The 27,698-nt window shown below is 36.3% G+C and overlaps 1 protein-coding gene across 1 annotated transcript in view; it reads left to right on the top strand.

Moving 5' to 3' along the window:
- Positions 1-27,698, top strand: part of LOC136976272 (protein dachsous-like) — a 101,249-nt gene that overhangs the window by 1,437 nt on the left and 72,114 nt on the right. Inside the window, 1 exon segment of the mRNA XM_067271498.1 lies at positions 7,732-9,583. Coding sequence (XP_067127599.1) covers positions 7,841-9,583 — 1,743 coding nt within the window. The 5' untranslated portion in view covers positions 7,732-7,840.

Here is a 27,698-nt window from a genome sequence, read left to right on the forward strand (position 1 = left end):
TGTTCGCAGTTTATCTGTAATGATTTTCAATGTCTTATTGAATGGATTTATTCTAAAATTCTTATAATTTTTAGTTTAATAGACTGGATTTTCGGGATATTTTGAAAGTCGTCGATTTTAAAGTTTTATCAATAAAAATAAGCTCGAAGATTTAACACTTACTTTTTGTATACCACTTGAAAGTTGTTTATCATCAAATGCTGATATGGTATCTTTATTTATTTTATACAAATATACAGCCCTTATTGTATAGAATAATAAATACAGTTGTGAGAGTTTAAATGCATATATTTGAATAAATTTATTTCTGGTGGAACTTATCGTTAATACGAATACTTAAAATATGCGCTTTTAATCTAAATAGAATTAAAACATTAACATTTTTTAGTAATTTAAATAATAGTGTTAAATTATATCCCTAAATATTGTGTTGAATACTATAATAAGGAAAGTTTTAGTCTGTTTACAAGTATAAGTGATTGTATTATGTGGAAATTTGTTTGTCATACATTGTCATTTAGCGAATTTAAATAATAGTTAGAGCTAAAACAAGGAAGTCAGATGTCTTTTGGACATCTGATTTCATCCTACACTTCTCAGAAACATCCTTAATCACAATCATTAAACATACATTTAATGGGCGCAACGTGATGAATAATTCAGTTCTCTATTCGATATGCCAAAAATCTCAACATTTTCCGTTCCGATGCGGTTTCAAAATAGAAAATTTCTGTAAAATCGGTTGTATATCATTTCGAAAGGCAATATTTTGAAAGTTTACAACCCAAGTAAGTTGCTGCTACTTCAAAAACAGACCATTTTACAACTGGCTATTCATCTGCTCCCGTGCTGTCAGAGGGATCATGACCTTCTTGTTTGGCCGAGCTGCTCTTTTTACTCCAGTTCGTGATTTTCGAGTGCAAACCACCCAGTATGCAAAAACTATACTCGTCACGTTTTCTAATTTCACTGCTGCTTTTGAAAAAATTATCTTTAATTAAACCAACACGAGACCTTTTTACTTTTCCATCAAATTCAAAAGATTTTTCTCTATTAAAGCTCCCGAGAGCGGTTATAATTTCTTTAATAATAATTCAAAATTTATGGATTTTGATAGATAATTAATTAAAATAGCGAAAGAGCAAAGTTCAAAGAGCAAAAATCAAAGTTTAAAAGATGAGATATAGGAAATTCAAATCCTTTGTATGAGTTAATAACGTCTAATTTAGATCGAATTACGTCATAAAGAAGGGTTGAAATATTCCTGCAGATCGCTTCTTTTCAATTCAGTTGATGCAAAGTTAATCGTACCAGAAGCCGGATCCCACAAGAAATGTCTCCACCCCAATACAGTTTTGGATTTATATACTAGGCATGCGCAATGCACGGACACGAAACGTCTAGACTTTGGTAACTATGTAGAACCTGTTTGGCCATCATTAGAGCACAAAATGTGGTCCCCGCATCATCATTAGGACGCTGAACCACGTGATGGCTCGGGATCTAAAACCGGAGCGATTACAGATCCCAAAATAACTACGCATAGGCTCCATTGGAAAAGTATAGTGGCTTTTAGGTTCTTCCTCTCGGAGTTTCAAATGTCCATAGAAGGCAAGAATGACATATTGACCCTTTTCCGACAAGTGGTCTTGTTTACGATCGTGTTTGGCAAAGACGGCTTCGCTTTTCAATTCTGTTCCTAGATAAAAATCAGTCCTAATCGTACTTACTGATTGATTTGTAGTCCTTGATTTATAATACACCGTAGTTTTATTAATTAAGCGTTATATTTTTGAGAACGTTCTCTTCAGAACTGTTTCCGAACTTTCCATTGTCAAGGTGAGCCATTTCGTTTATTGTTTGTCTCCTGCCTACTCGAATGGGTTTGACTGGAAAGTTCACGGTGACAATACGCATCTCGGGATACGGTGACAGCTACTGGCCTTCTACTGGACTCGTGCTAGACTCTTTGTGTTAAAAGAATCAGCACATAGAATTCTTATAAATAGTGTTTTTCTGTACTCGGTTTCCACACACGCCATACATTTCGGCAACAGTAATTCGATATATGTAAATACATAAAATACAATTTTTGAAGAATAATGCTGCGAGGGCAAAAAAATAAGGGCAAGGGAAACAAAACAACAAATGGAATTTGATCGACGCTGTAAATAACCTGGAAAGAAGGAAGAGGATTTTAAAAGAAAAGCACGAAAACTTTGTTGTCGAAGAAATAATGATTAATGGATACAATTCGTTAATATCTTTCGAAGTGGTCCTTTTCATTAAACCTGAATTACATCAGAAAAATGTGTACACCCGAATTACGACGACGATTCAGTAGTTTTACTCGATTTAAAAGCGAGAACGCTCCGTGCAGTAACTAAATGGAATTGGTGTGTGGGGACTAATAATTTTGTAGTTCGTGTCGGGAAGTGACAGAATAAAATCTTTGTTCATGATTATAATGCGGTAGTGTTCGTCGATTGCATTCCTAAATGATGTTCGTCAAAGCGACAGCTTTACTTGAACATGTTATATAATTACTCCCGTCTAGACAGATTAGAGTAAAGTTGTACACGTTAATTGAAAGGTCATAGTTTAGATGGAAATAACTAAAATGTACTTTGTGTGCAGCCTAGAAATGTATCTAATGAAGTTTCTTTAATGCATATTGAGGAAAGAATTAATAAAAATTCAATTATCTCTTTGATGATTAATTTTTAAATACGTCGGTCGAGTAATTAGATGGGGTAGATGAGTGAGGAATATTTTAAAAGTTATAAGGTGAATTATTATGGTATTGGAAAGATATAATGAAGTTTACCCGACTTTTATTGTAGATGATGTTAGTCAAGTAAGATATCCAACGTTTATTTGAGTGCAATGTATGGAAGTCGAATTCCGAAATATCAATGGAATGGCAAAAGTACCATTCTTACTTGTCTGAGGTCAACGACTTGGACATTAACGTTCCAAATCTATCATTGTTGAAGAACTTTGCTCTTCCCAATTGAGATCTGTAGCCGAAGGGGCCATTTTTACTTTTGAAATATTGATACTTGTTTATACAATAATTTTACTTGTTTGGTATTGGCATTAATCTTTAAAACGACGATTTCAAAATAGTTTTTATAATTATTTTACAAAAGCATTGTCTAGGCTACCTAGATTCTATTTAGGAAGGCCTACATTAAACAAGTTAAAACTTTATTGAATAAATTGAGTTTTTAGGGTGTAACATTAGGGTCAAATATCTATTTTTAATATATCTTTTTGCAATAATATCGAATGTATATTTTCTTTCAAAATACGAGAGGAGTTTTTAATTGATTCCAAAACGCCATCTTCTAGCTCTTCTTTAATTTGCTATACAGAGAATATTTGAGGAAAGTACACGAGGATGATGTGACGGATAACACGTGACCGACGCGTGACGTAACTGTGGGGGAGGTAAAGGATTCCTCCGATCCGGCCACCCCGGGGTCATAGACTAGCAGTTGTGTTGTGGGGCACGGCGGGGTCTCGAACAGTCAGGATCTGTTTATGTGACGTCCGCAGACACTAATCCGTCCACTGTCTAACTGTTTACTCTGTAATAGCGGCTTGCTGTTACACCTTTCGCTGTTACAAAGGTAGGATTGCTGCGCTTCTCTTTTATGATTGTGTAAGGCTGATGCTAATCGGCTGATCACCTTTATTTAATATATTAACATAGGTTAAGACGTTAGCGTTGAATCGAGTGCACAAATGAAATTATCAGTAGAATAACTTTTGATTTTATGAATTCACTTAGGCTGTAAATTATTTATATATTGATTTATACGAAATGATTCCATTTAACCGTAAGTTTAATCACAATGTTAATAGTAAGATAAAACTTGAAAGAAAATGACTGAAGAGATTCCACAATTGTCTTATCTCACCACAAATTTGTTTTTTCCTAGGATTTTAATATTCAGAATTTCATCTATCTGAATCAAAAAATAAAACATCAATGTATCATTTTCTCCTTTTCTTAATTCTTAATCGAACAACAGACAGGCTTTTGTATACATTTTAAAATGGAGAAATCATTTCAATCGAATATATCTGAAAGCTTTAAATAATATAGGCTAACTTAGGCAAAACTTAAAATAATCGCTGTTTTTGAGTAAAAAATGTATTATTAAATCTATTAATAACACGTTATTAAAAGTATAAATATATAATAGATTTAACAGTAGATTTTTACCAAAAATTGATTGTTAGCGATTGATGACACATGATTGAAAGGATCTCATTTTTTTTTTTTAAGAGTTTACTCAAAAACGATAGATTTCTTAATAATCACGTTTAAAACTATGCAAAGTTTTATTATATGCACAAAGATTTTTGAGATTCTATTTTAAGAATATAATATGTACTGTACGTATATCGTATCAAAAGATTACAGGGGACGGTGAAACTTGCGAACCGAATCTCAAAAGTGGGCTATTATTTACGGTCGGAGCTCGAGAATCGATTTAAAAAAGAAACTCATTGATCCCCTTTTACATTCTCCTCAATCGTCTCTTTTATACCTGAATGATTTCTAGACAAAATAAATTCAGATCTTTATTTTTATATCATTAATTATAAAGGGTGAGGTTTTTATCATCTTTACTTTTTTCTTTTAATAAATAGAACTAATTATCTGGAAATATTCGAAAACAATTTATACTAAATTTCGATAACATTGCCCGATATCAGAAAAATCCAAGTGCTGCTTAAATTTCTTAAACGCCCAACGGGGGCAATGGCCCCCATTACAAGCACGGCTTTAACACATGGAAATAATTTAACAAGAACAAGGATTCTTTTTAAGAATATATCGCCATTCTGTTTATCTTTCGTATGGAGGAGATCTATGGACACGTCAACTACAATTTACAGTGAAAAAAATACATATGCTGCTCTTAAACCGTTTGCGACAAGCGATTAAAGTAACAATAACTTATATTTTAAAAACACTTTTTATTTTGTTATTAAATTATTTGACATCTTGTATCTTAAAAAAATTATAGTTCCTATTTGTAATCTCCGAATTGCAGCACTTTAATTTGAGGGAAACGTTTAGTGCATACAATATGTGTACGTGTATGTATGTGTGTGTAAAATACGTTTAGTGTAATAAAATATGTATCGAGGAACGAAAAGCAGTGGTAATGAATTTGAAACGAAACTTCACCATTGAAATAAACACGCAAGAAGATATTAAAATATACTATTTCAAGCATTTGCATCGTTATACGTCAAAACGAGCTAATTTGCATAATTATATATCATTTAAATCGATAAAAAAGCAACATCTATATAGTGTTCCCTAATTTGTGTTCCTCCATCTGTCCTGATAAAGAAACACAAATTGGAAGTATTACAATTTGACTTCATTATAAGGTCGCACAGGGGGCGAAACATTAAAATTCGATCTGATGGATCCCATCGGGAGTTTTACAATTATGATATGCACCTCTTTCCCAAGCCAAACTCCGATTAACGGTATGCTAATAAGAGTATAAGGGATCTTTAGATTCTGCTTTGTTAGCTTATTAACACATCAAGAGCGAATTTTGCATTTTTGCGGAGGTCACAATCGATAATTCCGCGAGTTCGACCAAATTGCTGTGAATAGCTGGAAGCGAATGCGGCCTCGAGGATTGTTTCTTTTGACAGCTTCAACCCTTTCAGAAGAGGGAAACAAATGGACTCACCTCGCAGCAATTCAAAATACATACGAAGTGGTCCCTCCATCTTGGTTTGACGAGATAACGTTCATTGTTCACAGGACTGAAACAGGGGCTAGAGGATACAGTGTGCCACATTTACTGCCTTCCGGGTGAGTCCATTTTCCGTCCTTTATTAGTAAAGAAGGCACCCCTAGTTGAACTTGTCAGCTGCAAATCAGAATGGGGATGTAATGACACTTATTTCTGAATCTATTTGTCATGGCGGTAGTCCTTTGTAAGAGTGGAAGACGTCTTTGTCCTTAAAAAGATTTTACTAATTGTTTTTTGACAGCTAATTTCATTTGTAGGTCTATGTAAGTTTACATCGAGAGAATCTCTCAAAAGGAATTTGTCTAAAAAGGTTCATCTATTTGTTCGGCTTCTTTCACACAACATCCTGTAGAAACATAATATAAAATTGTACTGTACGTGTATCAAAAATTTTCTCATCGCACTATCCACAATCAGCGAATTCAATATTAATTTAAATATTAATAAATGTATTGCTTTATCGATTTAAATTATTTGTCGAATTTTATAATAATAAACTCGAATGTAAGAAATTATTTGTAAAAAGCGATGCAGACGTTTCTCGAAGAACAAAACAGTGTTCTAAATTGAACTTGGGAACACTTGTGAAATTTGAATGGCTCCTTTGATTTGGTAACCAAGCACCAAAATCACAAGCCTATTTTTTGTGTACAGCTGTATCGAGGAGAGATTCGAAGTGTACAAAGAAACCAAACAGCTTTAAGTCCTCTTGACCTTTAAATTATCTGATATTACTGTCTGATTGATTCTTCCTTTCGTTTTAGAGTTTAATATTGTTTGCTTCACACACACATGAATAAGTGTAATAAAACTGTCTACGTTCTCTAAACAACAAATTGGGTACATTATATAAAAATCAAAAAATAGACATGCTTAATATGTCTAGATGTACAGATTAACAATGAAGTGTTGTGTATTGTTTTGCTTGTAGTGAGCTGTGCTGAGTTTGTTTCTTCTTCGGAGCGCTTCCTTTCATGTTTGGAAGCCATTTATTCTTTGATGACTACTTACATTTGCTTGTTACTTATTTCAACAATCTTTTTGCGGTTTTAAAAATTCTTTTCTTTCATTCGCAACACAGTCGTATATTTAAGATTCTTTTGGATTGAAAGAAAAGATTCCTTTGCATTTTGCACGAACATTATTAGCAACTCCTCTTTCAGATGCCTCTCAAAGGAACTACGGGAGAAAAAAAGTCTTTAAACCGATTTCTCCCGTTAGATTTTCGACACGCCTGACATCAAACTTCAGGACATGCAAAGGTCCGACTAGCCCCCGGAGATAAGTTTGGGGTTTCACCCCCATTTCTGTCCCCAGATAGAATGCGAGGACAATATAAATAACTGTGGCTCACGCAAGGGTTAAAGAAAAGTTTTTACAACTCTCATCGCAGACCTCCCAGTACCCAATAGCTTTGGGGCAAAATATATAGGCTCCTTTTAGCAATATACTTTTTCTTCCGTTTTTGTTTAAACAGATGCGATACAATTGAAATTAGTCTTAAAATCTTAAATGGATATACATAATAGAAGTTTACGAACACCAAAAGAGATTCTAACAATTACTTGTTCAATAAAAAGTGTTTTCTTGCACTTAAGACCGAAATGAGAATCTTATCTGCCGAGATTTCCTCTATCAGTCAAATGGCACATACAGGTTTTGCAATAAAAATTTGTCAGAAAAAACATGTAGTCCTGATCCCGAAATTGTATTGGAAAGCCAATCTTATCTTTCAAATGGACGAAGAAATCTAAGTTGGATGAACAATGAATGATCCAAGTTGTCGTCATGGAGTGTGAGATAGTGTCTCGTAATAAAGATTTTCAAGGCCCACTTTCATTAGTTGATAGAATAGATAAATACTGTTTTTAAGTCTTTTGATTATACAAGTTTTAATTTAATAATTCTCTAATAAAACTGTTTTTATTTCCAGAATGTAAATGTTAAAAGAAGATAAAAATGTGATGCGCCCCGAACGTTGGATACAAAGTATATCAAGTCTGACGACGTGTTCTGTGCCCCGAGATTGAACTAGTGACATTATGGAGGGCGTGCGGAGGTGGAGATGGACCGTTATCTTCTGTCTGCTGTACCATTTGGCCCTAGCAGAATATCTACAGGAATTCGAGATCTCGGAAGGTCTGGGTACGGGCACTACCATCGGATACATCGGGCATAGTAAACAGGGTCTTCCCAAACCACCGCCGCCTCCTTACCTTATCGTACCTGTACCAGGAAGTGCAGTGGATTCCGATTTGCACATAGATCAGTCGACGGGAGAAATTCGAACCAATATTATTCTAGATAGAGAGGTTAGGAGTTATTATTCCTTCGTGGCCATTCCTCTCAGCGGCGAAAATGTGCGCGTAGTGATTAAAGTGCGTGACGAAAATGACAATGCGCCCGAATTCCCAACACCTTACATGTCGATCGAATTTCCAGAAAACACTCCCAGAGATATGAAAAGAACTTTAAATCCCGCGAGGGATAGAGATTTGGGAGTTTTTAACACCCAAAGATACGAAATTATATCTGGTAATGTTAATAATGCTTTTCGTTTATCTTCTCACAGAGAACGAGACGATGTACTCTATCTGGATTTACAGATCAATGGCTTTTTGGATCGAGAAACTATACCCTTTTACAGCATCGTGATCGAGGCCTACGACGGTGGGATGCCCCCTCTAAAAGGTTCTATGACGGTAAATATTACCATTCAAGACGTGAATGATAATCAACCTATATTTAATCAGAGCCGTTATTTTGCAACTGTGGCCGAGAATGCCACTGTAGGTACCAGCGTTCTCAGGGTATTTGCTACCGATACTGACTCTACAGAAAACGGACGAATCACCTATTCAATAAATCGTCGACAAAGCGATCGGGAGAATAAATTCGCCATAGATCCAGTGCGAGGTGTCATTTCTATCAATAAACCACTCGATTTTGAATCACGCGATGTCCACGAATTAGTGGTAGTGGCGCGTGATAACGGCGCACAACCATTGGAAACCACCGCATTTGTATCGGTTAGAGTCACAGATGTAAATGATAATCAACCCACTATTAATTTGATCTTTTTAAGCGATGATGCGTCTCCCAAGATTTCCGAAGATGCTCGTCCAGGAGAATTTGTCGCTCGCATCAGTGTTAATGATCCCGATTCAAAAGAAGAATATGCAAATGTCAACGTTACGTTGCAAGGTGGCGATGGCCATTTTGGGCTCACTACTCAAGACAATATCATCTACTTAGTTATAGTTTCTCACCCGTTAGATAGAGAAGTGAAACCAAATTACACTATGGTGGTGACTGCCACCGATCAAGGAAATCCCCCTTTAAATACTTCACGCACGTTTGAATTAAGTGTGACAGATACAAACGACAATGCACCCGAATTCGATCAAACCGTATACTATGCGAATGTCTTAGAAGTGGCCGACCCCGGCACTTCCGTTTTTCAGCTTTCAGCTTTGGATCGAGACGAAGGGAACAACTCTGTGATTACTTACTCCATCAAAGATACGCCGGAGACCCATTCGCAATGGTTTCAGATCGATAGCAGGACGGGTCTCATCACTACTAGAACTCACATAGACTGCGAAACCGATCCCATTCCTCAAATTACGGTCGTAGCTAAAGATGCGGGCCCCACGCCTCTCTCTTCTAGTGCCACTGTAGTAGTTACGATTAGTGACGTCAACGACAACGAACCCATTTTCGATCAAACCTTCTATAACGCCACCGTATTGGAAAGTGATAAAATTGGGACGTGTTTTCTCAAGGTAAGTTCGACTTTTATAGTTTACTTTAAGAATTCGACCACCGTATGGTTTTTATGGACCACTGTATCGTCTTCATCGCACGTGAAGTATGTTAGAAATCCAAAAGTTATCCAGTTGATTGGTAATGCTGTCGTTGGGGTTCTAGACAAAGCCGAAACTCCCAATGACCCTTTTTATACTATTTTTTAGCGTCGACTGTTAGCGTTATAACTTCCCCAAGGCGCTCTTCAGGTATGCTTGGTATTAGAGAAGTGAGAGACCTAATGTAGACCCACGACTCGGTTTGGCCTTGAGACGGGAACGTGCGGTCATCTCCATGGTTACCGTCGCAGCGTGACATTAATTAGTAGGGACTGAATGAATTACAACTGCGACCAATTAAGTGTCGGCCCGCAGAGGGTCGCGGGCCTACCACGTTTTCCGCGTATAAAATCCTTAATAAAATTCAGTAGCGTGGTGGTCCGAGCAGTGATTTAAAATTAGCAGTCCAATGGAAGAATTTCGTAATGGTCAACTGGGCGTTTGTGATTTTTATCTCGGCGAGAATTGGATTATAGAAGTTGGAGCGAGCGATATTTAAATTGCAGTGATCCTTTAGAGATTCGCCGCCGTTCGATTGAGTTCTGTTATCTGAGGATTAGGAGGGCTGATTAGCAGCAGTTTCCTTTTGACCTCCCAAGGACGATTGTCAATCCCCTACCATTACTTATTAGCTAACTACTGCACCATGCAGAAGAACGGACGCGAATTGTACTACCCAGAGCTGAGCGGGCACCGTCAGCGGTAGGAGGAGACTAAACCGGTTCCAGCACAGTTTTTTACACAAAAATGTTCGAAATTATCTTTCCCCCCATTTTAGTGTTTACTACCCCGGCTTGAAAATTTTTTATTATTTTTCTCCTTTTCCCCCACAGAACGCCTACGGTTTGCAATTTGGTGACTCTAATTTTAGTCAGCTCCGGAACATAGTATTTCTAACTCGAGCCTATTTTGGCATGGCGCGCCACTTTAAGTTTAATAAGCTTTGGAAAATTGATACGGTAGCTTAAATATATATCGAAATGGTAAATCGTATAATTTACGCACGCAAAAGGACTTAAAACAAGCTCAATGTGTTAACGATGTGGAGAATCGAGCACCATCTCAACAGAAGCGGTAGTGCACCTCGTCGTCTCGCAAGCAGGAAGAGTGTAACGGAAGAGCCAGTACTGCACGCTTGGTCGTCATACTCCAATATTTATTCCCGTCGGGCCACTTGTCATTCTGTTTGCGTCCTGCGCCGTAAGCCAAGCCTGAGGGAGCACAACCGCATAGATTGACTTCCCCACCCGGCCTTGCGGGGTCTCTGACTTAAGTAGGGCATATGAATTCTGTCTGCGGGATACGATGATCAACGGGAGGGGTTAAACGATTAACTCTGCTTAGTCCCGTCTTATATTAAGTGAAGGATTAAATATTTGCTACTTCCTCTTTAACCGATTAATCAGTTTAAATCCCGTCTAATCGATTTGTTTTCGGTTCGGAAGAGTATAATCGAATTGCAAAAGAAGAATTCTTGTCTTGCAGAAGTGTCGATCAGACTTAATGAGTTTTCGGTGATAGCAGACCGATCAGGTATGCGATGCCATTATTCCCTTAAGGAGCCTCGTTTCTCGAGCGACCACCGAGATTTTCTTTAAACTTTTTCTCTGAAAGATATGCAAGAAAGTCGAGGAATTTACCAATGCTTATTACTTTAAAAATGGCATCGTGGATAAAAGATGAGCAAGAAAAACGGGATTGGATGATAACCGGATTCTAAGATAATTTAAGTTTAAAAATTAAAGAGGAATGCGTATGGACGGTGAAAATCGCTATAATGATTCGTGTGCTAATGTTACAGCTTGATTGGCGTCAATCAAGGTTGTGAATCATCTTGGCTTTCGGTTATTAAACTCGTTTAGACTCTCGTTAACGCCCAATTTTTCCGATGTACGGCGAAAAAAAGCAACTAGGCACATGTTTGAGAAATTTTCCTTTTTTCTACATATTTAGCTCATTTAACTTCTCCAGACTTGCATCCGGAGGTTCCTCTAAAATTATCGAAAGACCTTTATGCAATAACACACGTGTTTGTTTTGACTCGAAATTTTGACATTTTTTATCCAGTCGCAAATGCTACCGATAAGGCCCGATGACTAATTTTGGATAAGTGTTCTTTCCGAGTTGCGCTTGTGGTGGCGTTCGCTGCTGATTAATGTCCTTTACACGGAATCACGTGACATACCAAATCCACCGAGTCGATAAATCAAAGAGGCTCATTGAAACCATTTGCAATTCTCATCCCGTCCAATCAATTGCTCTTACGTATCCGGACGCATTACTGCACTTTTCATTCCTTGCGGAGTATTTCTCCCCTTCTGCTTTTCAAACGTGCATCTGCATAAATAGAGGCAGGACTCTGATCTGCTCTTCTCCAGATGGATTATTCGTGGAAAATTCGCCTGCATTTTCAGTAGCCGTAAAGTGTTAAAAATAAAATATGTAGCTCAAAACTTCATTTTTTTTCACTAAATGCATGAATATTACATTATCGTTGCTGGAGGTCATTTATTTCTCTTTAGATGCAGACTGTTTTCGTTAGGAGATTGATTCGCAATTGCGTGAAAATTAGAATCAGAAGGAGAAAGAAACAAATGTCATTTTCGTCATGCTATTATGAACCAATTTCGTAGTCAAAATTCGAGCAAAGTAGACTGAAAACATGCTTTATTTTTCACCTTTGAACTGTATTGCTATTGAATTTCAGAGAAGCCGTCCAGTCTATCATCCGAAGACGTCAACTCATTTTGTAATTCTATCTGCTATTAAATGCAGAACATAAGAGAACAACTTTGACCCAAAAGTACATTACTGACTGCGCATACCTAGCACCGTAATTAATTTACATAACCCAAAAGCAAAATATAACTCGGTCGAGAACAAATTACACTGGCGGAGATGCTAGGCTATACACTAGATAAGTACGCCATTCCCTTCTTCTCTTTTATGATTTGGAGGCTGAAGAAAAATGGATACTTTTCGCTCCTAAAATGCTTCTACCACTCGGGCATGCGCTTTATCTCCTCACCTTCACTTTCCCACGTGTTTGGTCGTCACGATCCCGCATCCGGTGGCAAAGCGGTTCTAGACGTGACTCGGTCTTCTGTCCCAGAAATGTTCACGTGACCGAACGTCACCGCATTTATCGAGCCCGAGATGTAAAGAGCTTCACAGTATGTAACAGTTTCTCGGATAGAGGATGATTGAAATGAATTCTGAAAGCTGCCCGTTATCAAAACTCGGTTTACTCACGACTCGCTTGATTTAAATTAGGGACAAAGCTCTCTTTTATAAGGTCGCACGCATGCAGTTTTTTTTTTTATTTTAGTCGAGGATAACGTCTAAATTTTGTTGGAGACCTTCTAGGTGGAGGGTTATCATAGTCGTCACCACAGGCGACGAAGATCGTCCGGACCCCCTGAATAGCCCTCAACGTCGTTAATGCTGTAAACAGCGACTTAATGGATCCTCCCCAGTGGGATATTGGCAGTCCCGAGGGTAGAAGTGACATGGGGGAGGAGACTCGTCACAACTGTCAACTCCTGCCTTGTCGTCTTCCTGCAAATGATTGGTGACTTTCTATGTGACGTCAGACACAGCGTCCAATTGTGATTAGCATCCGCGATGATTCGGAGGAGAATTTCGATTGATGAAAGTGTCGTGATTCCCTCGTCTGACAACGTAATTTTTATCAGAAATAAATTCATCTAAAATTAAGATTTTAACGAATAAAACACATCGTATTGCATCATTTAGGTAAAATCGGAAACGAATTTATATGATTAAAATATCGATATTTTAATCGTCCGAAAAAAAGGACTTATTTCTTTTTTTAAATCTCGGCGGGGGTGGTGTGTGGGTCATGTGACACCGGTGCCCTCCTGCCCCTTTTCTCCCCTCGAACTGGCTCTTCTGGTTCTTCAAGGTGAACCTATTTCGTTGACTGGACCATTCAACTGCCTTAATTGATCGAAGACCGAGAACGTGATGGGGGACGGAAAGACGTGCGTGAGGTTTGCGTGAGGGCGGCTTCCGTGTAGTGAGTCGCGTTCCACACCCCTCGTTGTGAAGACACGAACTCTGACCCGAGCGTCAAAAACTGGTGGGAGTTGAAGTTGGCAAACGCTCTCCTCGTTTTATATAAATATTTTTCAGATATAAATATCGGTCTTTCCGCAGGGGGCCTTAAAGACAAATCCGGTTGCATTTACGTTAGTTTAAACTAAAAAATAGTCCTTACAGGCAGAAAATAAAACAGGAGATTTGTTACAGTGATATGATGCGATCTTTGTCTCGATATCTAGAATCACGTTTGGCCCTATCCAGAAGACCTAAATAAGAAAAGTAAATTAGCAGAATCTTCGAATAGTTTTGAGTTTATCTAGTATTTTACTAAATATTGAATTTCAGGCAAAAATTGCTGGAAAGCTTTGTTACTTTTCATTTATGAAACAGAACCTTTGCATTGCATGCAGAATCTTTAGAAATCGCTGTTTCTTCGTATCATACAGTTCATTTTGTTTTTACTTGAAACGGATTATTCGAGAAGTGGAATATTTCGGTTCCACCTGCCAAAAATGAATCTCTCGAGTTTCACCTGTTAGTAGATTATCTCACTTCTCATACCAAAAATAGCAAATGTTACCTTAACGAATTTGCCATTAGCGTTTTTATAGGGTGAAGCATAGTTTTTATTCTATCGACAGATGGCCAGACACCCACCCTCTGGCAAGGTTATAATCTGGTGCTGTATGTAGGGAGGCAGGTGAGGTGACACGGAGTGATAAGAGGGGACGAACAAATCTACATTTGTGACACCTTGCATCAACTTGACCTACATTTATCACTTTATTGATTTCCATACTATAACAATGAATTCATTCATTGTTACCGCAAAGGGATCCGGTTAATTTTCAGTATTAGTTTACACGCCTTCTATCTTGTTTGTAAGGAATCTAATTGGGTGTTACAAGATGAAAGAGAACGAAGAATTTACCGATTTCCTCTCTTTTACTTTTGAACTGATTTGCTTCTTCACCTGGAAGAGGGAGGTGTCGGGGTGAGGCAGTCTTCCCTCCTAGGCAGGAAACTGTTCTCCATTCCTAGAAACTCCAGTCTGTCATTAAAATTACAGCTTGAGGAAATAAGAAAAAGTTTGCAAATGTTAAATATGTTTGTGCAGAAGTGCAGTTGCAGGAATTCAGATAGAATGATAACCAAAAATAACGATTATCTCATAAAAGAAAAGAGGATATTAGGACACAAACCCGTTGGAACATTAGCATGCTACACCATTCGTAACCATTGTGAAGGAAACTTAAAAATCTCTTTCTTTATATTGTCTGGATAATTCGATTCAATCTTGTTTACGCTTGTCTGATGATATTGTTCTTCGTTTAGTTTCTCAATTTCTCTGAAACGAATTTATCCATTCCAAACACGAACCTCTCCTGCTGATAGTTACGGGTTTGCTTTTCTTCGATGACCTCATTCACGTTTGTTCCCAAAATTACTTGGTTCGAGACCCTTACCGCGGACCTTCGAGCCATCTAAAATTTGTGTAAAACAGGAAAATGCGGTTTGAAAATTCGCCCCTTATTTTTCTTCCCTTCATCTAGCTTTCAAAATTTTGACATTTCAGAATTTAATTTTACTTCCAGTTCATACACACTACGCTATATTTAGTATATAGGACTATGTTGTTTTTATTGTAGAATTTATAATTATTTCAATATTTTTGTATACTTATTTTTAGTAGTTTCGTGCCTTATTAGTAATTCGCTCTTAACCTGGCTGTTGAAAAGGAAATTTAAAGTTCCGTAGAGTACGAGAGAATGCATGCTTTTTAGTTACTAAAGTTGTCTTCAATTAATTGTGTTTATTTTACGAATTTAAGCAAATTAATTTTTAAAATTCACTCATTAACGATTAAAAAGTTTATCTAATTTTATATATTAGATTTAATTTAGGATATTATATAATCAATACTTATTAAATGTTGGTTTTTACTCATCGGTTCAGCGTGGTTTAATGGGATTCGCGAGAATTCCAATTCTGTAAAGCCCATATTGTCAAAGCATTTTCGATCCTTCAGATTTGTAAGAAAGTGGTCATTCGGATCCATTATCAAGTGACGAAGCCAAGTGAAACAAACCCGTATAATTCAACATTGGGACTGCAGGTGTTTTCCCTCTTAAAATTATGGTGCATACTAGGTCGCTCCAAGCATTCTTAGGGTCGGGACAATTTTCTTCTCCTTTTTTATTCCCCAATCCTGTCTTAGAATGATTTCGTTTCATCTGCAATGTCATATTATAACCTGATCTGTCATCGTTTGCCGGAAGTGCAGGAAGAAAGTCTCGTGACGTCACATGTCGTTTATTTCATCCATTTTATCTCTTCCAGTAGCTATTATAGAAATGACAATGTAAATAAGAATGAGAAATTTGAGCGGATAATAGAAATTTGAATGCGAATTCCGAGTTTCGAGCTTAAATTCGAAGAGTTTGGCATTAACTAAATTGCATTTCTGTTCATAAATCAATTTTTTTTTTAACCTAAGTTTTTATTCTCGGCGTGATTCACTTTAGAGAATGCATCATTTTTACAATAAATAAACTGTTTTGAAACTCATTTTGAAAAGTAATTAACCGTCTAAATTTTGAACGAATTCTTCGTAACGGATTCCCGATATAATTAGACATATTTGGAAGGCGCCTTAATTACATTCTAGTTGACTTTTTGGTAATGAAGGGGAAATCCCATCGTATCGTCTCCAAATATTGATTACCATTCTTTTCTTCTTCATTAACGTATTAAGACAAACTGTGAGTTTTCATGTCACGTGTGTATGCGATCGATCGCGCCTCTGCCTCCCCTGAGAGGCACCTTTCTAATCTCAAGGGGGTTTATCCCTATAGTGTCGCACTACCATCTGTTTTTTTTCGGTGATTATCAATAAAGAAAGCCACCGTTTTTGGATCCGAATCTCCAAATTTCGAAAATTTAACTTACGGAGCTGTTATTCTACCAATTTACTTGCCCATTCGACATCGATTAAAAAAAGCATTAAATACTATAATAAACGAATAATCGAGAAAAGAAATGATCAAACTTTTATTCTTGCCACCGTACCGAATGGTCGTGCAAAGAAAAATCTGACATTCCTGAGGCTCAACTTTACAATTCGGGAGGGGGGAGGAATCCTCTGGCCGTGTCATGCTTAAGTCGGCGACATCCACATTCACATAGTTGGCTGTCTACTACTTGGCAAAGTATAATAAGCACTGTAAGAACGACCACTTTCTCTCTCTCTCTACTGGGACAGTGCAAACTGTAATTACTGGTCCCATCACCTGCAGCCATGACAGAGGTGCAGTCAACCCGACCCGGTCTGTCCCACTCCGGCATTGCTGGGGTGGGGCAGCCTCCTTATACCGTAGGGGCAGACGGACAAAGAACCGATCCTCCGCTCTGAGCCACGAATACTGTTCGATACATTTCCCTACTTATAGTCGAGCTACACAATCATTTCTGAAGATCCGAAACCCAGTTTCACTTTTCGCCACACCTCCAAATTCGGTGAAGCTCGGTCGGTGGGGAGCATTTTTCTCGACAATCCAGCGCCCGATTCACCTTCTAATATACAAATATTCCAAGAAGCTATTCGAATTTTCAAATTTCTGCAACACGTTGATAATCTAATTCACGTTTTTAAATAGGAAAAAAAAACCCAATTAATTATTATTTATATTTGTTTAATTTTACATAAATATTGTTTCGAACAAAAAAAGGAATAAAGTATCTATATTGTGTATTTTTGCTCTCGGATTTTAAATAATGGAATTTTGTTTTGAAAGATAATTTTGTTTAATTATTGATTGACAGAATAATCTGTTTTAAAATACAAGTATGGATAGCACAAAACTGGTTCTTGCTTCATTGCACCTTCGAATTCCAAAAGTGTCCACCGAAATGATCTAAGTTAATCTTAACTGGCTTAGTAACAGATTCGTTAAAGTTTTTATCTCTAATTAATTACGAAAAAATACTTTTAAATTGTATTAATATTTATTCCCTAAAATTCCGAATTTATTCGCTAAAGAAGAGTTAATTCCAAGTTTATTGTATAAAGTTTCAATTTATCATGAAAATTAACTTTAAATAATTTGCCCATCATCAATATAGAAAAGATTAAAGTGGAAAAAAAAAATCATTTAACATCAGTGGATCTGGTTGATATCCTTTTCTCGGAGAGTACAAAAGAATTTCCGTAATCGATTTTCTTAATACTTTTACAAAAGAGGACTAATTAAAAAGATTGCTTTGAGGACTAGCCAAGAAATTAATCGCGTTTTCTATCGTGAAGTTATAGTTATCTGTGCGAGTTATTCAGTCAACTGCTTCTGGATACTTGGCAAGATATTTACAAGGTCGTTGAACTTCTAGAAGGAATGAAGCTGTCAAAGATAAAAGAGCGTTTCTCCGTGACTAGGAATTAGGGTTAGAAAAGGATATTTCGATGGCTGACCTCTTTTTTCACCATTTTCCATTTCATTTGTTACCTCTACATGAGGCCTTGACGTTCCTTTAACTAAGAAGAGGGCCTGCAAAACTTCCATTCTGTTATGTGACGAAATTCATTATCCTTCCGTTCAAAAATCAGCGGAGTAATTGAAAATTACACACGCTTTAAAGTATAGAGTATTGTTTCAATTTCGTCTAGAAATTTTGATTCCGAGAAGCGGCTCTACTCGCAGCCATCTTGGAATCTCCTTTCGAATGTCGATCGACTTAAGATACGCTAACGGTGATGACGGAGAGTGAGATGTCTTGATTAGAATATCATTTATGATCCTCCTTAATCTGTCCTTCATACTTTTATGAAGAGGGGCGCGGAATTCGGGAAGGCCAACTTAGCTATTTACTTTTAAACATTTAATGTAGACGAAAAGTATATAATAAATTCCGAATCATCCTCGAGTGACGTCAATTGAATATAATTTCGCGCTTGCGGACTTACACAATCTTTACATATCTGATTCTGTTGACGAGGTCATTAGTAGTGTAAACTGCATCAGAAGAAATATATGTACTGGTGCTTGAGTAAACAGTTGCACCCGCTTTAAAAGCTTTCAAATAGTGCTCTTGTATTTAGAGAAAGATTTGCCCTCTCTCGAGATTCTCTATTTGCTTCCATTTCTATTCCGTTGTCACTAATTGAGAAAGCAAACACTGCGACGTTGTGGGATCACTATACGACTTATTATTGCTGTTATCCAGTGCGCATGTTCTGCATTCTATTGTTCGTTCCCCGACAGGAGCAGGCCATCGATACAAAAGATGCAACAATGTTTGGTGATCATCTTTTGTGGACCATCTTGTCAGAGATTATCTGTTCACCGAACGAGGCCTTCTATTCTTTCTCTGGTTCTGAACTATAGCCACCGAGGAGAACTTTCCTTTGTCGACTTTGCTGGTCAACGTGTTTTGCTTCTTATAAACGACTTTTCTTTTTGAAAGTTTCTTAAATTGCAACTCGACATTTACGCTTCATTTATGCCGTTCACATAAACATGTGTTGAGTTTTCCTATTTTAATCCGAGTAGATTGCTATTTTAAGATAGAAAGTTATCATTCTACGTATTGGAAGAAATTTAAGACGGATTTCTTAAATTATAGAGTGCTGCGTTGTTTAGATCGTTCGGCAAAAGTGATTTCGAAGTATTGTTATTCGCGATACATGCGCATGTAACTCGGAAGGGACAGATTAATTTAAAAGATATGGAAGCTCTACGCGCCCTGTACGCGTTGTTTCTAAGGGAAACCACTCCCGACCGAAGGGGGAGGGAAGAACATAATTAGTTAATTAGCATTCGCAACCCCGGAGGGGTGGCGCACGGGAGCGCGTGCCACACCCTAGTCCTTCCCTTTTTTTTATCAGGTGTCTGCACTTGCCCCGCAGTTCATATATTACGTGAACTTTTACCTTATACTAACCTTTACCCGTTTGGTTTGTCGCCTTTTTAGCGGAAGCAGATGGATTGTTACAGTTTCGTATTTCTTCTGTCGTTCGAATTAGTAGAAGGATAATTTCGACATTGGCGAATTAGGAGATTTCAGTATATATGTTTCCGCAGCTCGGTCATCCATCAGAGAATATCTTCATCTTTCAAAGTAACAAATGCCACACGATTCAGCCCGACTGATTGTCCGTCGATGGTGATCGTGTCAACCATCGGAGAGACTCATTCGTCACATCTAGACTTTCTTGCGATAAACGCTCTACAGATGACATGTCAGATTATCCTCTTCTCCACATAAATCTGTGTCATCAATAAGCTCGTTTCGGCTCCACTTTTTCTCTTCAAATAAATCTAACCTTTATTGTTAACAATGGAATAAAATATTTTCTACATCTTAAATCTGTATACAACCCCAAAATTTTCGATTACATCTATAAGTTTCTTGACGTATTTAACCGTATGGCATCTTCGAGATTTTACAGTATTTTCTTGAAATTTATCTTCCACCAAGTCGGATAGTCGAATTGGCTTTAACCGAGTATTTTCTTCTACGGCACTGTTCAGTCGTATTTCAAAATATGTACTAGCTTAATTGCTGTCGGAGTTGTTCCTACAAGTCGCGCAACTACCAGCGCGTTATCAGCATTCGAAATGAACCCGTCCACCCAGTAAAAACAGAGAGGAGGGTAAACTTCCCACCCCGTTTTATTCTTAAAACATGTGTACAAGGCGCTTGTTTTTCTTAGCTTTTAAAAAGACGAGAATCAAACATTAGAAACTCGAGCTCGCATAAGTATTACTTCATTGACCGGTGGGTGGGCCTTTTCCTCTTGGAGGGTCTGATGACAAAGATGAGAAGAGCTTTTTCTCTCGATCACGACTCGGTTCTTTTGATTTATAGGATTATATCGTCACTTCTCATGTACAAATGTGGAATGCGCATCGAATTTTTTACATGGAATGATAATATTTCCGACCAACTTTTCCCTTTTAAAACATATTTAACATCTATTTTTTACCGCCGAAAAAACATGTTTTATTTAACTATATATAATCTTAGTTTTCTCTAATACACGAGTAAATATAAAATTCTTTGATAGATAAGTAGAATTATTTATATTCTCATGTCGGTCAATTGTGATCGACGGACGTGCCGAAGAGGCCCACACGGTCGAGGAATTCTGTGCTATTTCGGACTGCATGCGAGACCTCTTAATAACAGTTTTGAATACAGAAATTTGTCGGTTGTAAGTTTTTTCATTTCGACCTTTGAACTTCTTTGGTTCGTTAGTAAAATACCTGTTCGGGCCTCCTATTGTTGGTCCTGTGTGGGAACAATTCTTTACGAATGAAGGAAATTTAACGACCCACTTCGAATCTTTTTTTTTTTTTTTTAAATTAAATTTTTAATTTAAAAAATTACGAAAAAATTAAATTCCGAAAAGCTATCGATTATTTAAAATATACTTTCTTAAATAGCAACATCTGCGATGAAATCATATAACGCCATTTTGTTTTGAAAGATTGAAAATGTATATTGCAAAAGATGAAAATTTATAAATTTATCCTTGGCATCTAAGATTTATATCGTATTTAGTTCTTGAAATCAGAAATTCTAAGAATTTGAAACATGATTCGTTAAACGTCTTTTTCATAGAACCATCAGATAAAATCAGCTTTAAACTTTAAAAGGTTCAATTATTTACTGATTTTGTATGATCGTAGAGTCTAATTTCACATAAATGCAAACGAATTTATGCGAAATTAAATTCTATAATCCATTCGTACATATGAGATTTGAAAGACTTCAAACACCCCTTTGATGTTAGTAGTTCTTTAACAATTTAAACCGAAGACACCTTTCTCTTTTTTGAACTTTCTTCACTTCAAGAATTGAAGAAGGAAAGTTACAACTGAATTTAAATAGTTTCGATCTATTAAGTATTTGAAAAGAAAGGAAAGATTTTTATATTGTCGTATTGTCTAAATAAACATCGAGATTTTAATAAATTTAAGCAGATTTATACAAAGAATTTTTACGAGGAGTTTAACGACGTTGCGAATGTATTCGTTATTGGAAATATGAGATTAAAATCACTATCAACCCTTATCGGGTGTATTTAAGTAAAAGAAAGGCAGATTTAAAATTTTCCGCTTTCGTTGTACAGAATATATCGGTGTTTTACGACCTTATAATTAGTCGCTTGCTTCTAAAAGGGAATTTTGGACAGAAGGCAGCCATATAAATTGATTTGTTGCAAAGAGGCGAGAGGATTGTGGCCAGCTAATGGACGTCCGGGAGCAGCAGCAGAGCACAGATAACGGTGCACCCGAACACCCTAATGGATGCGACGATTAGGAACCGTACTACGTCGCGTGATACTAACAGCGTTCCGTCTGTCGATCACTGTTATTTAGTAGATCCGCTGAGACACCTGGTGGCCAAGACTCTACATCGACCAAATTGTTTTCTCCGATCGCAACCAGTGCGGATTCTTGATGAATGTTTTGCGTGTTCTCTCTCACCCGAGGACCTTCTCCCTTTCCTACCCCCATTTCTTTCTAAGAAAGTAAATTACCTTCTTGTCTCTTCATTCGTGGCTCTACTTTACTACCTGCTTGAAAATCACAAGTATTCTTTTACCGAGAACAATATTTGCAATTTTTTCTCTTCTCCCTTTTGCAGTCCCTCAGTTTACAATAGGTTCCGAAAGAATAGAAATGCCCTGAGTAGAAAATTTTTCTTTAATATAACCACGTTCTAAATGACGTTTATAAAACGTGTTTCTCTGTTTTGCAAATAAAAGTATAAAAGCCTTACCTTTAGGCCAATTAAAATAATAATAATAGCAAATTAGTGTGTATAATTTATGCATTATTAAACAATTCCAATTATAATGATAAAGTCTTCCGACTAGAAAACGAATTTCTAGGCAGAAATAATTTAAATATTTTCAAAATTTTACAAATTATTTCTATGGTGAGGGGTTTCAATTGCTAGAAGATAACATTTTTTTTTAACTTGACCATCGGATGAACTCGTGGTGCAGCTGAATATCCGGTTAGTAACCTTGCGTTGTTTTTATATCAACATTCCATGTATAGCTTTAATAATAGAAAATCAGATGTTCGGATGCCTTCATTGAGAACTTGGTTTTTAACCTTTTCTATAAATATTTCTGTATTATTCAACGTATTCCGATCTGAAAGAAGAATGCTAACTGTGTAGACAGTTGTGGAAATTTATCGAAGACGAAACGAATCAACAATGTTACAAGAAGAAGCTTACTTATAAATGGATGAAAAGGAACTCTTAAATAGTTTATAAATAAAATTCTAATTACTGGAAAGAGAGAATTTAATCAGCAACACCCTAAGAAGAAAAGCTGATAAAAAGGCGGATCGGTTATCGAGATATTTACGCAGAATTCCTTTTAGCTATCTCTAAACAGACACAGGAAATACCTAAATATCGGCCCTTTTGAAATTTTTCTATTGACGTCAGCACCAAAATGACCCGTACATCTTATAATTCCCAGAGCGGGAGGACATTCAACTTATGAAGAGTAATGCCGAATTGAAGAATTTTCCGATCAGTGACCTTTTCTTCAAAAATCGATTGTTTCCCAAGAAAAGGAAAATGTTTTAATTGTCTATTGTTTGAGAATGTATCCGATAATTATCGGTTTGATTGCATACCTTCCCGTGGAAGGAGGAGAATACGTCTTGATGGCCTGCAATGCGAGAGGCACTGGATTTGGACTATTTCTGTAACAATTACGATTCTTTGTATTTGGAAGTTTTAGAACGAACAACTGGTTTCTTACACTAAATCATACTTTTCATATTATATTATCTGCGATGTAAGCTACGAGGCAAAATCCGGTCGACTCTTAATTACGATCACGATTTTAAAAGTAGATTAAGGTCACAATTTATATTAGGACACGAACCGCACTTCTTCATTGTTTTCTTTCCGATCTGTCTTAAGAAAATCAAAAGTAATATTTTAATTAATTTCTAAAAGTAGATTTTCTTCGAAAAGTAACAAAAATTTCATTGCCTCTAAATTATTGCCTACAAAATCTGCAGGCAACAATTTGAAGTCTTTATTTAATTGGGGATTGTTTCCCGAGAAATGTTTCGAAAGGTACGAATTAATGGGATAAGTATAATTTACTAAACTTTTTATAGAACACCTTAGAAATTCTCGGAAGAGAGAAAAAGTCCGAAGAGGAAAAAAGCTTCACGGTCGGCAGTTGTGGTCGGAAGAACAGAAAATAATTCCGAGAAGACGACATGGTCCTTTTAACGATTTGTTTAACTTAAGCTGTAAAAGTTTTCTTCCAAAATAATAGTAATAAACATATCCGGTGCGACACATAAACTAAAAATAAAAATCTTTCTTTTTCCATTGGATTCCCTTTTACGGATGCTTCATTCGTTTTCCATACAATTGATGTAAATACGTTGCTTCTCTTCTTTCGTAAGAATTACAAACGTAAAATTCTTCCAATTTAAGTATTTTATTAAATTTCAACCTTATCTTTCGAGGCTAAGAATTCATTAAACACCGCGAGATCGACAAAATTTAGTGTAAAATCTATTTACTGGCGTAACTTGAGAATCAGTTACGTGCTTTTAAAAGATGTTAACGGCAAAATTTTGAAGTAAAACTTCTTTTCGGATGGATAACTAAAGATTATGGAAGAAAGTATAATAGGTAGGCCTAATACACATTTATACAGAATGTCCGCTTAAAGGATTGGTGCGTTTAGTAACTTACACCGTCGATATTTGAATGCAAAGGGTCGTGCCATTTAAGCCGCATTGTGATCTTTTAATCGGATTTACTTCTATGAGAAAACTAGACGGAGCTAAAAATAGAGTGAAGGGTCTCGGTTGTAGTAGAGTCAATTTTGGTTAAAAGCAATGAAAAGAATGTTGATTTAAAACTGCTTTTAATTAGGGTGACGAGGAGTCTGAAGGGGCTTTTAATTTGTTACTTAGATGCTAATTGTTATCTTTTCGATAAAGAACAGATATGTCTAATCAATCAGATACAAATCTCGTCTGCGGTTTAAAACGATCTCATCGATTATAGCATCTTTTAATTATAATCCCAGTTATACAAGGCCCTTTGATTATATTTCCATCTCCAAGCGGATGAATCAAATCTCATTTTACTCGGAACATTCTGTCGATTGTCCGCCAAATTCAAGAATATTTTAGCGAATCGTGGCATAAAAATCGATATAGGTTTGTTCTCATTACAAGGTACAGTACCTTTCGATATGCATGTTTATAAAGATAGAAGCGTAAATTTGCCAAAAATTCCCCATTTTTAAAAAAAGAATGAGTCGAAATAAATGTTTTAACGGAGATAGGATGTTCACGAACCGATATACATCTGTACTTCAAGGCTGTTCGTGGAAATCGAAAGTTTTCAGCAAATTTTCAGAGAATTTTTTACGATTTCGATAATATGATAAATTGAAAGATTTACAGAAAATTATACGTCATTTGTATCGAATTAATCCGATTATCCAAGAATATCTTGTTAGATTAGAAAACGTGAAATATGTTAATAAAGCGGAAAAAATTTTACTAGAATTTCACGATTTCTGAACACGTAAATCGAAATTTTCGAATATATTTTGATGATATTGTCAGACGAAAGTAAGATTAACTGTATTTTCCCCTTTAGTTACGAAATACGACGGAGGTATTAAACAATATAGATTGAAACAGATCGTTACTCAAGATAAATCTACGGAGAATTTCAATACTAGAAGAAATGTCTGAACCAGGAGGGTAGCAAACGATAATTAAACTGGCCTGTCCGAACTGTCGCTTCAAATTCTGACCCAATCAGAGAAGTTCTTCCCCCATCCATCAAATGACAGGGAGGGTAGAGAGTGTTCAATTAGTTATCAGACTGGTTATTTTCTGTAGGGTGATGTAAAAACCTCTATTGTAGCAGAATTCTTATCGCTTAGCGACCACTTTTGATTAGTAGTTGGGGATGTAGCATCTTGTTTTATCCCCCGTCGTCGCACTCTGACTGGAGACAATTGAGCAGAACTTTTACTAGACTCCCCCCTTCCTCGGGAGTTGTAATGTCGGTAATCAGGGACGTAATTTCTTCTTTTTTTCTTTTATTCTCTTTTGTTTTTCTCTAGTATAATTCCAGTACAGAGACTAGTCTTCTTCCTCCGTCGTATTTTGCTTTTGCTCAGGAATGCACTTTTTAAAATGCAACTTTATTAATTTTAATTGGTGCGTTTGCTTTTCAGAAACATTCGGACGAAATTCGGTTTTTTTAGTCTATATTTTCTTTTTTTCCCCTCTTTCAATCATCTAAATTGGCATATAAAAATTCTAAATTAGTTTAATGGTATTTTTCATACGAAGCGTGCGTATCATCGACTGTAGACTAAACAAAGTAATTCAATGTATTTTTGCGTAGGTTTTCCCAACTTTTACATGCCATTCGGTTTGATTCTTTTTTTCCACATCAATTTAAAAGAAATGAGGCGCAAGATCATGTTAGGGTCGGTGTCGACCTTTTGCACCCGACAACGATCATGCGCAATCCATCCACTTACGGATATTCGCCATTGTCCCAGAGAGCGTCTGCACATTAGTAAAGTAATTCGCAACTGCACGATAATGGTCAACGGATGAACGCATGCGCAACGGTGCATTCTCACTAATGTCTTCGCTTCCCCTCGTGATTGCTACTTTGATCTGACCAGGTATCAACCCATCCTTCATCGTGCTTTCTGGGAGTCTCGATTCCTCCGTTTTTATCTCTAACTAAAATCTCAGAAAAAATTTCTGCAAAACTTCGTTTTATGTTCTCAATGAATGGTTTGAAAAAGCTACGCATTCCGTTCGGTCTGCATTTGTACTTTAATAATCAGTACCAGGGTTCTCGGCCATACCTTTATTACTTTCAAGAATGTACTTTAAAAAGCTAAAACGACGACTTCTCTCCTCATCATCGTTTTTGACTAAAAAATTGCACAATCCTTATCTCGTCGTTAGTATTAAGTGTAGGATATCCATTAGGTGCAAACGTCCACTTGTAATGAAGGAAAAGAACCTTCAAGGGACTCCATATTGTTTAGAAATGGAAAAGAACTTTAATATTATTTTTCTAGATGACTGACATTAGAACATAATCGATCTTGTTGCATTGGCACAATAGTTATAATTATTTTAAAATAGTAAAATAGATTGAAAGTAATGACACGATTTCGATTTTCTCTTCTTGTAAATCTCATTACGAAAGCGCAACTGAAAAAGTCGATTTGAAAAATATCAGAATGATTTTATTTATTTTTTAGGCTACTCTCGTTGATTTATCGCTTCGATAGTCCGAAAGTAACTGTGTTTATATTTAACTTTTAATTTGTAATAATTAAATATGATTTTTAAATTGTGCCACGGTTTTATTAATTGAAATAACAAATTAGCGCGTATTATTATTATTATTATTATTTGGAAACAGTTTCGATAATGAAAGAGTTTTTACGGGCATTTTTTAAAGTGAAGAGTACAGAATTAAATAACATAATACTAAAAATGTACAAGAAATATTTAAAATTATGTGATTATTATTATTTTCTATAGAATCTGCGAGTCGTTAGATTAATTTTGATCGAACTCTACGCCAGACTTCATATTGGATCTCCGAATTATGTCGAAATCTCCATCTTAATTTTGTAGACATTCGTGGAACGTGTACGGACGAAGCGTAAATATCGACTTTTTTAAACGTAAAAAAAAATGAAAGAAATATAAACTAGATTTAATTTGGTTTTGTCAATTAGCATATTTTTTAGAAATTGAAACTTTAATTTTATTGAATAAGAGATGCACGAATGAGATTCCGATTTAAAAAGACCTTATCAGACTATTAAGGTTTCTTCGATGTGTTGAAAATTTTAGAAAGTGGCACAATGATAAACGATAATTTATTTATTAAATAAACACGTGAAAGT

The sequence above is a fragment of the Centruroides vittatus genome, unplaced genomic scaffold (assembly GCF_030686945.1).
Source record: "Centruroides vittatus isolate TY-2023 unplaced genomic scaffold, ASM3068694v2 contig_4, whole genome shotgun sequence".
NCBI lineage: Eukaryota > Metazoa > Arthropoda > Arachnida > Scorpiones > Buthidae > Centruroides > Centruroides vittatus.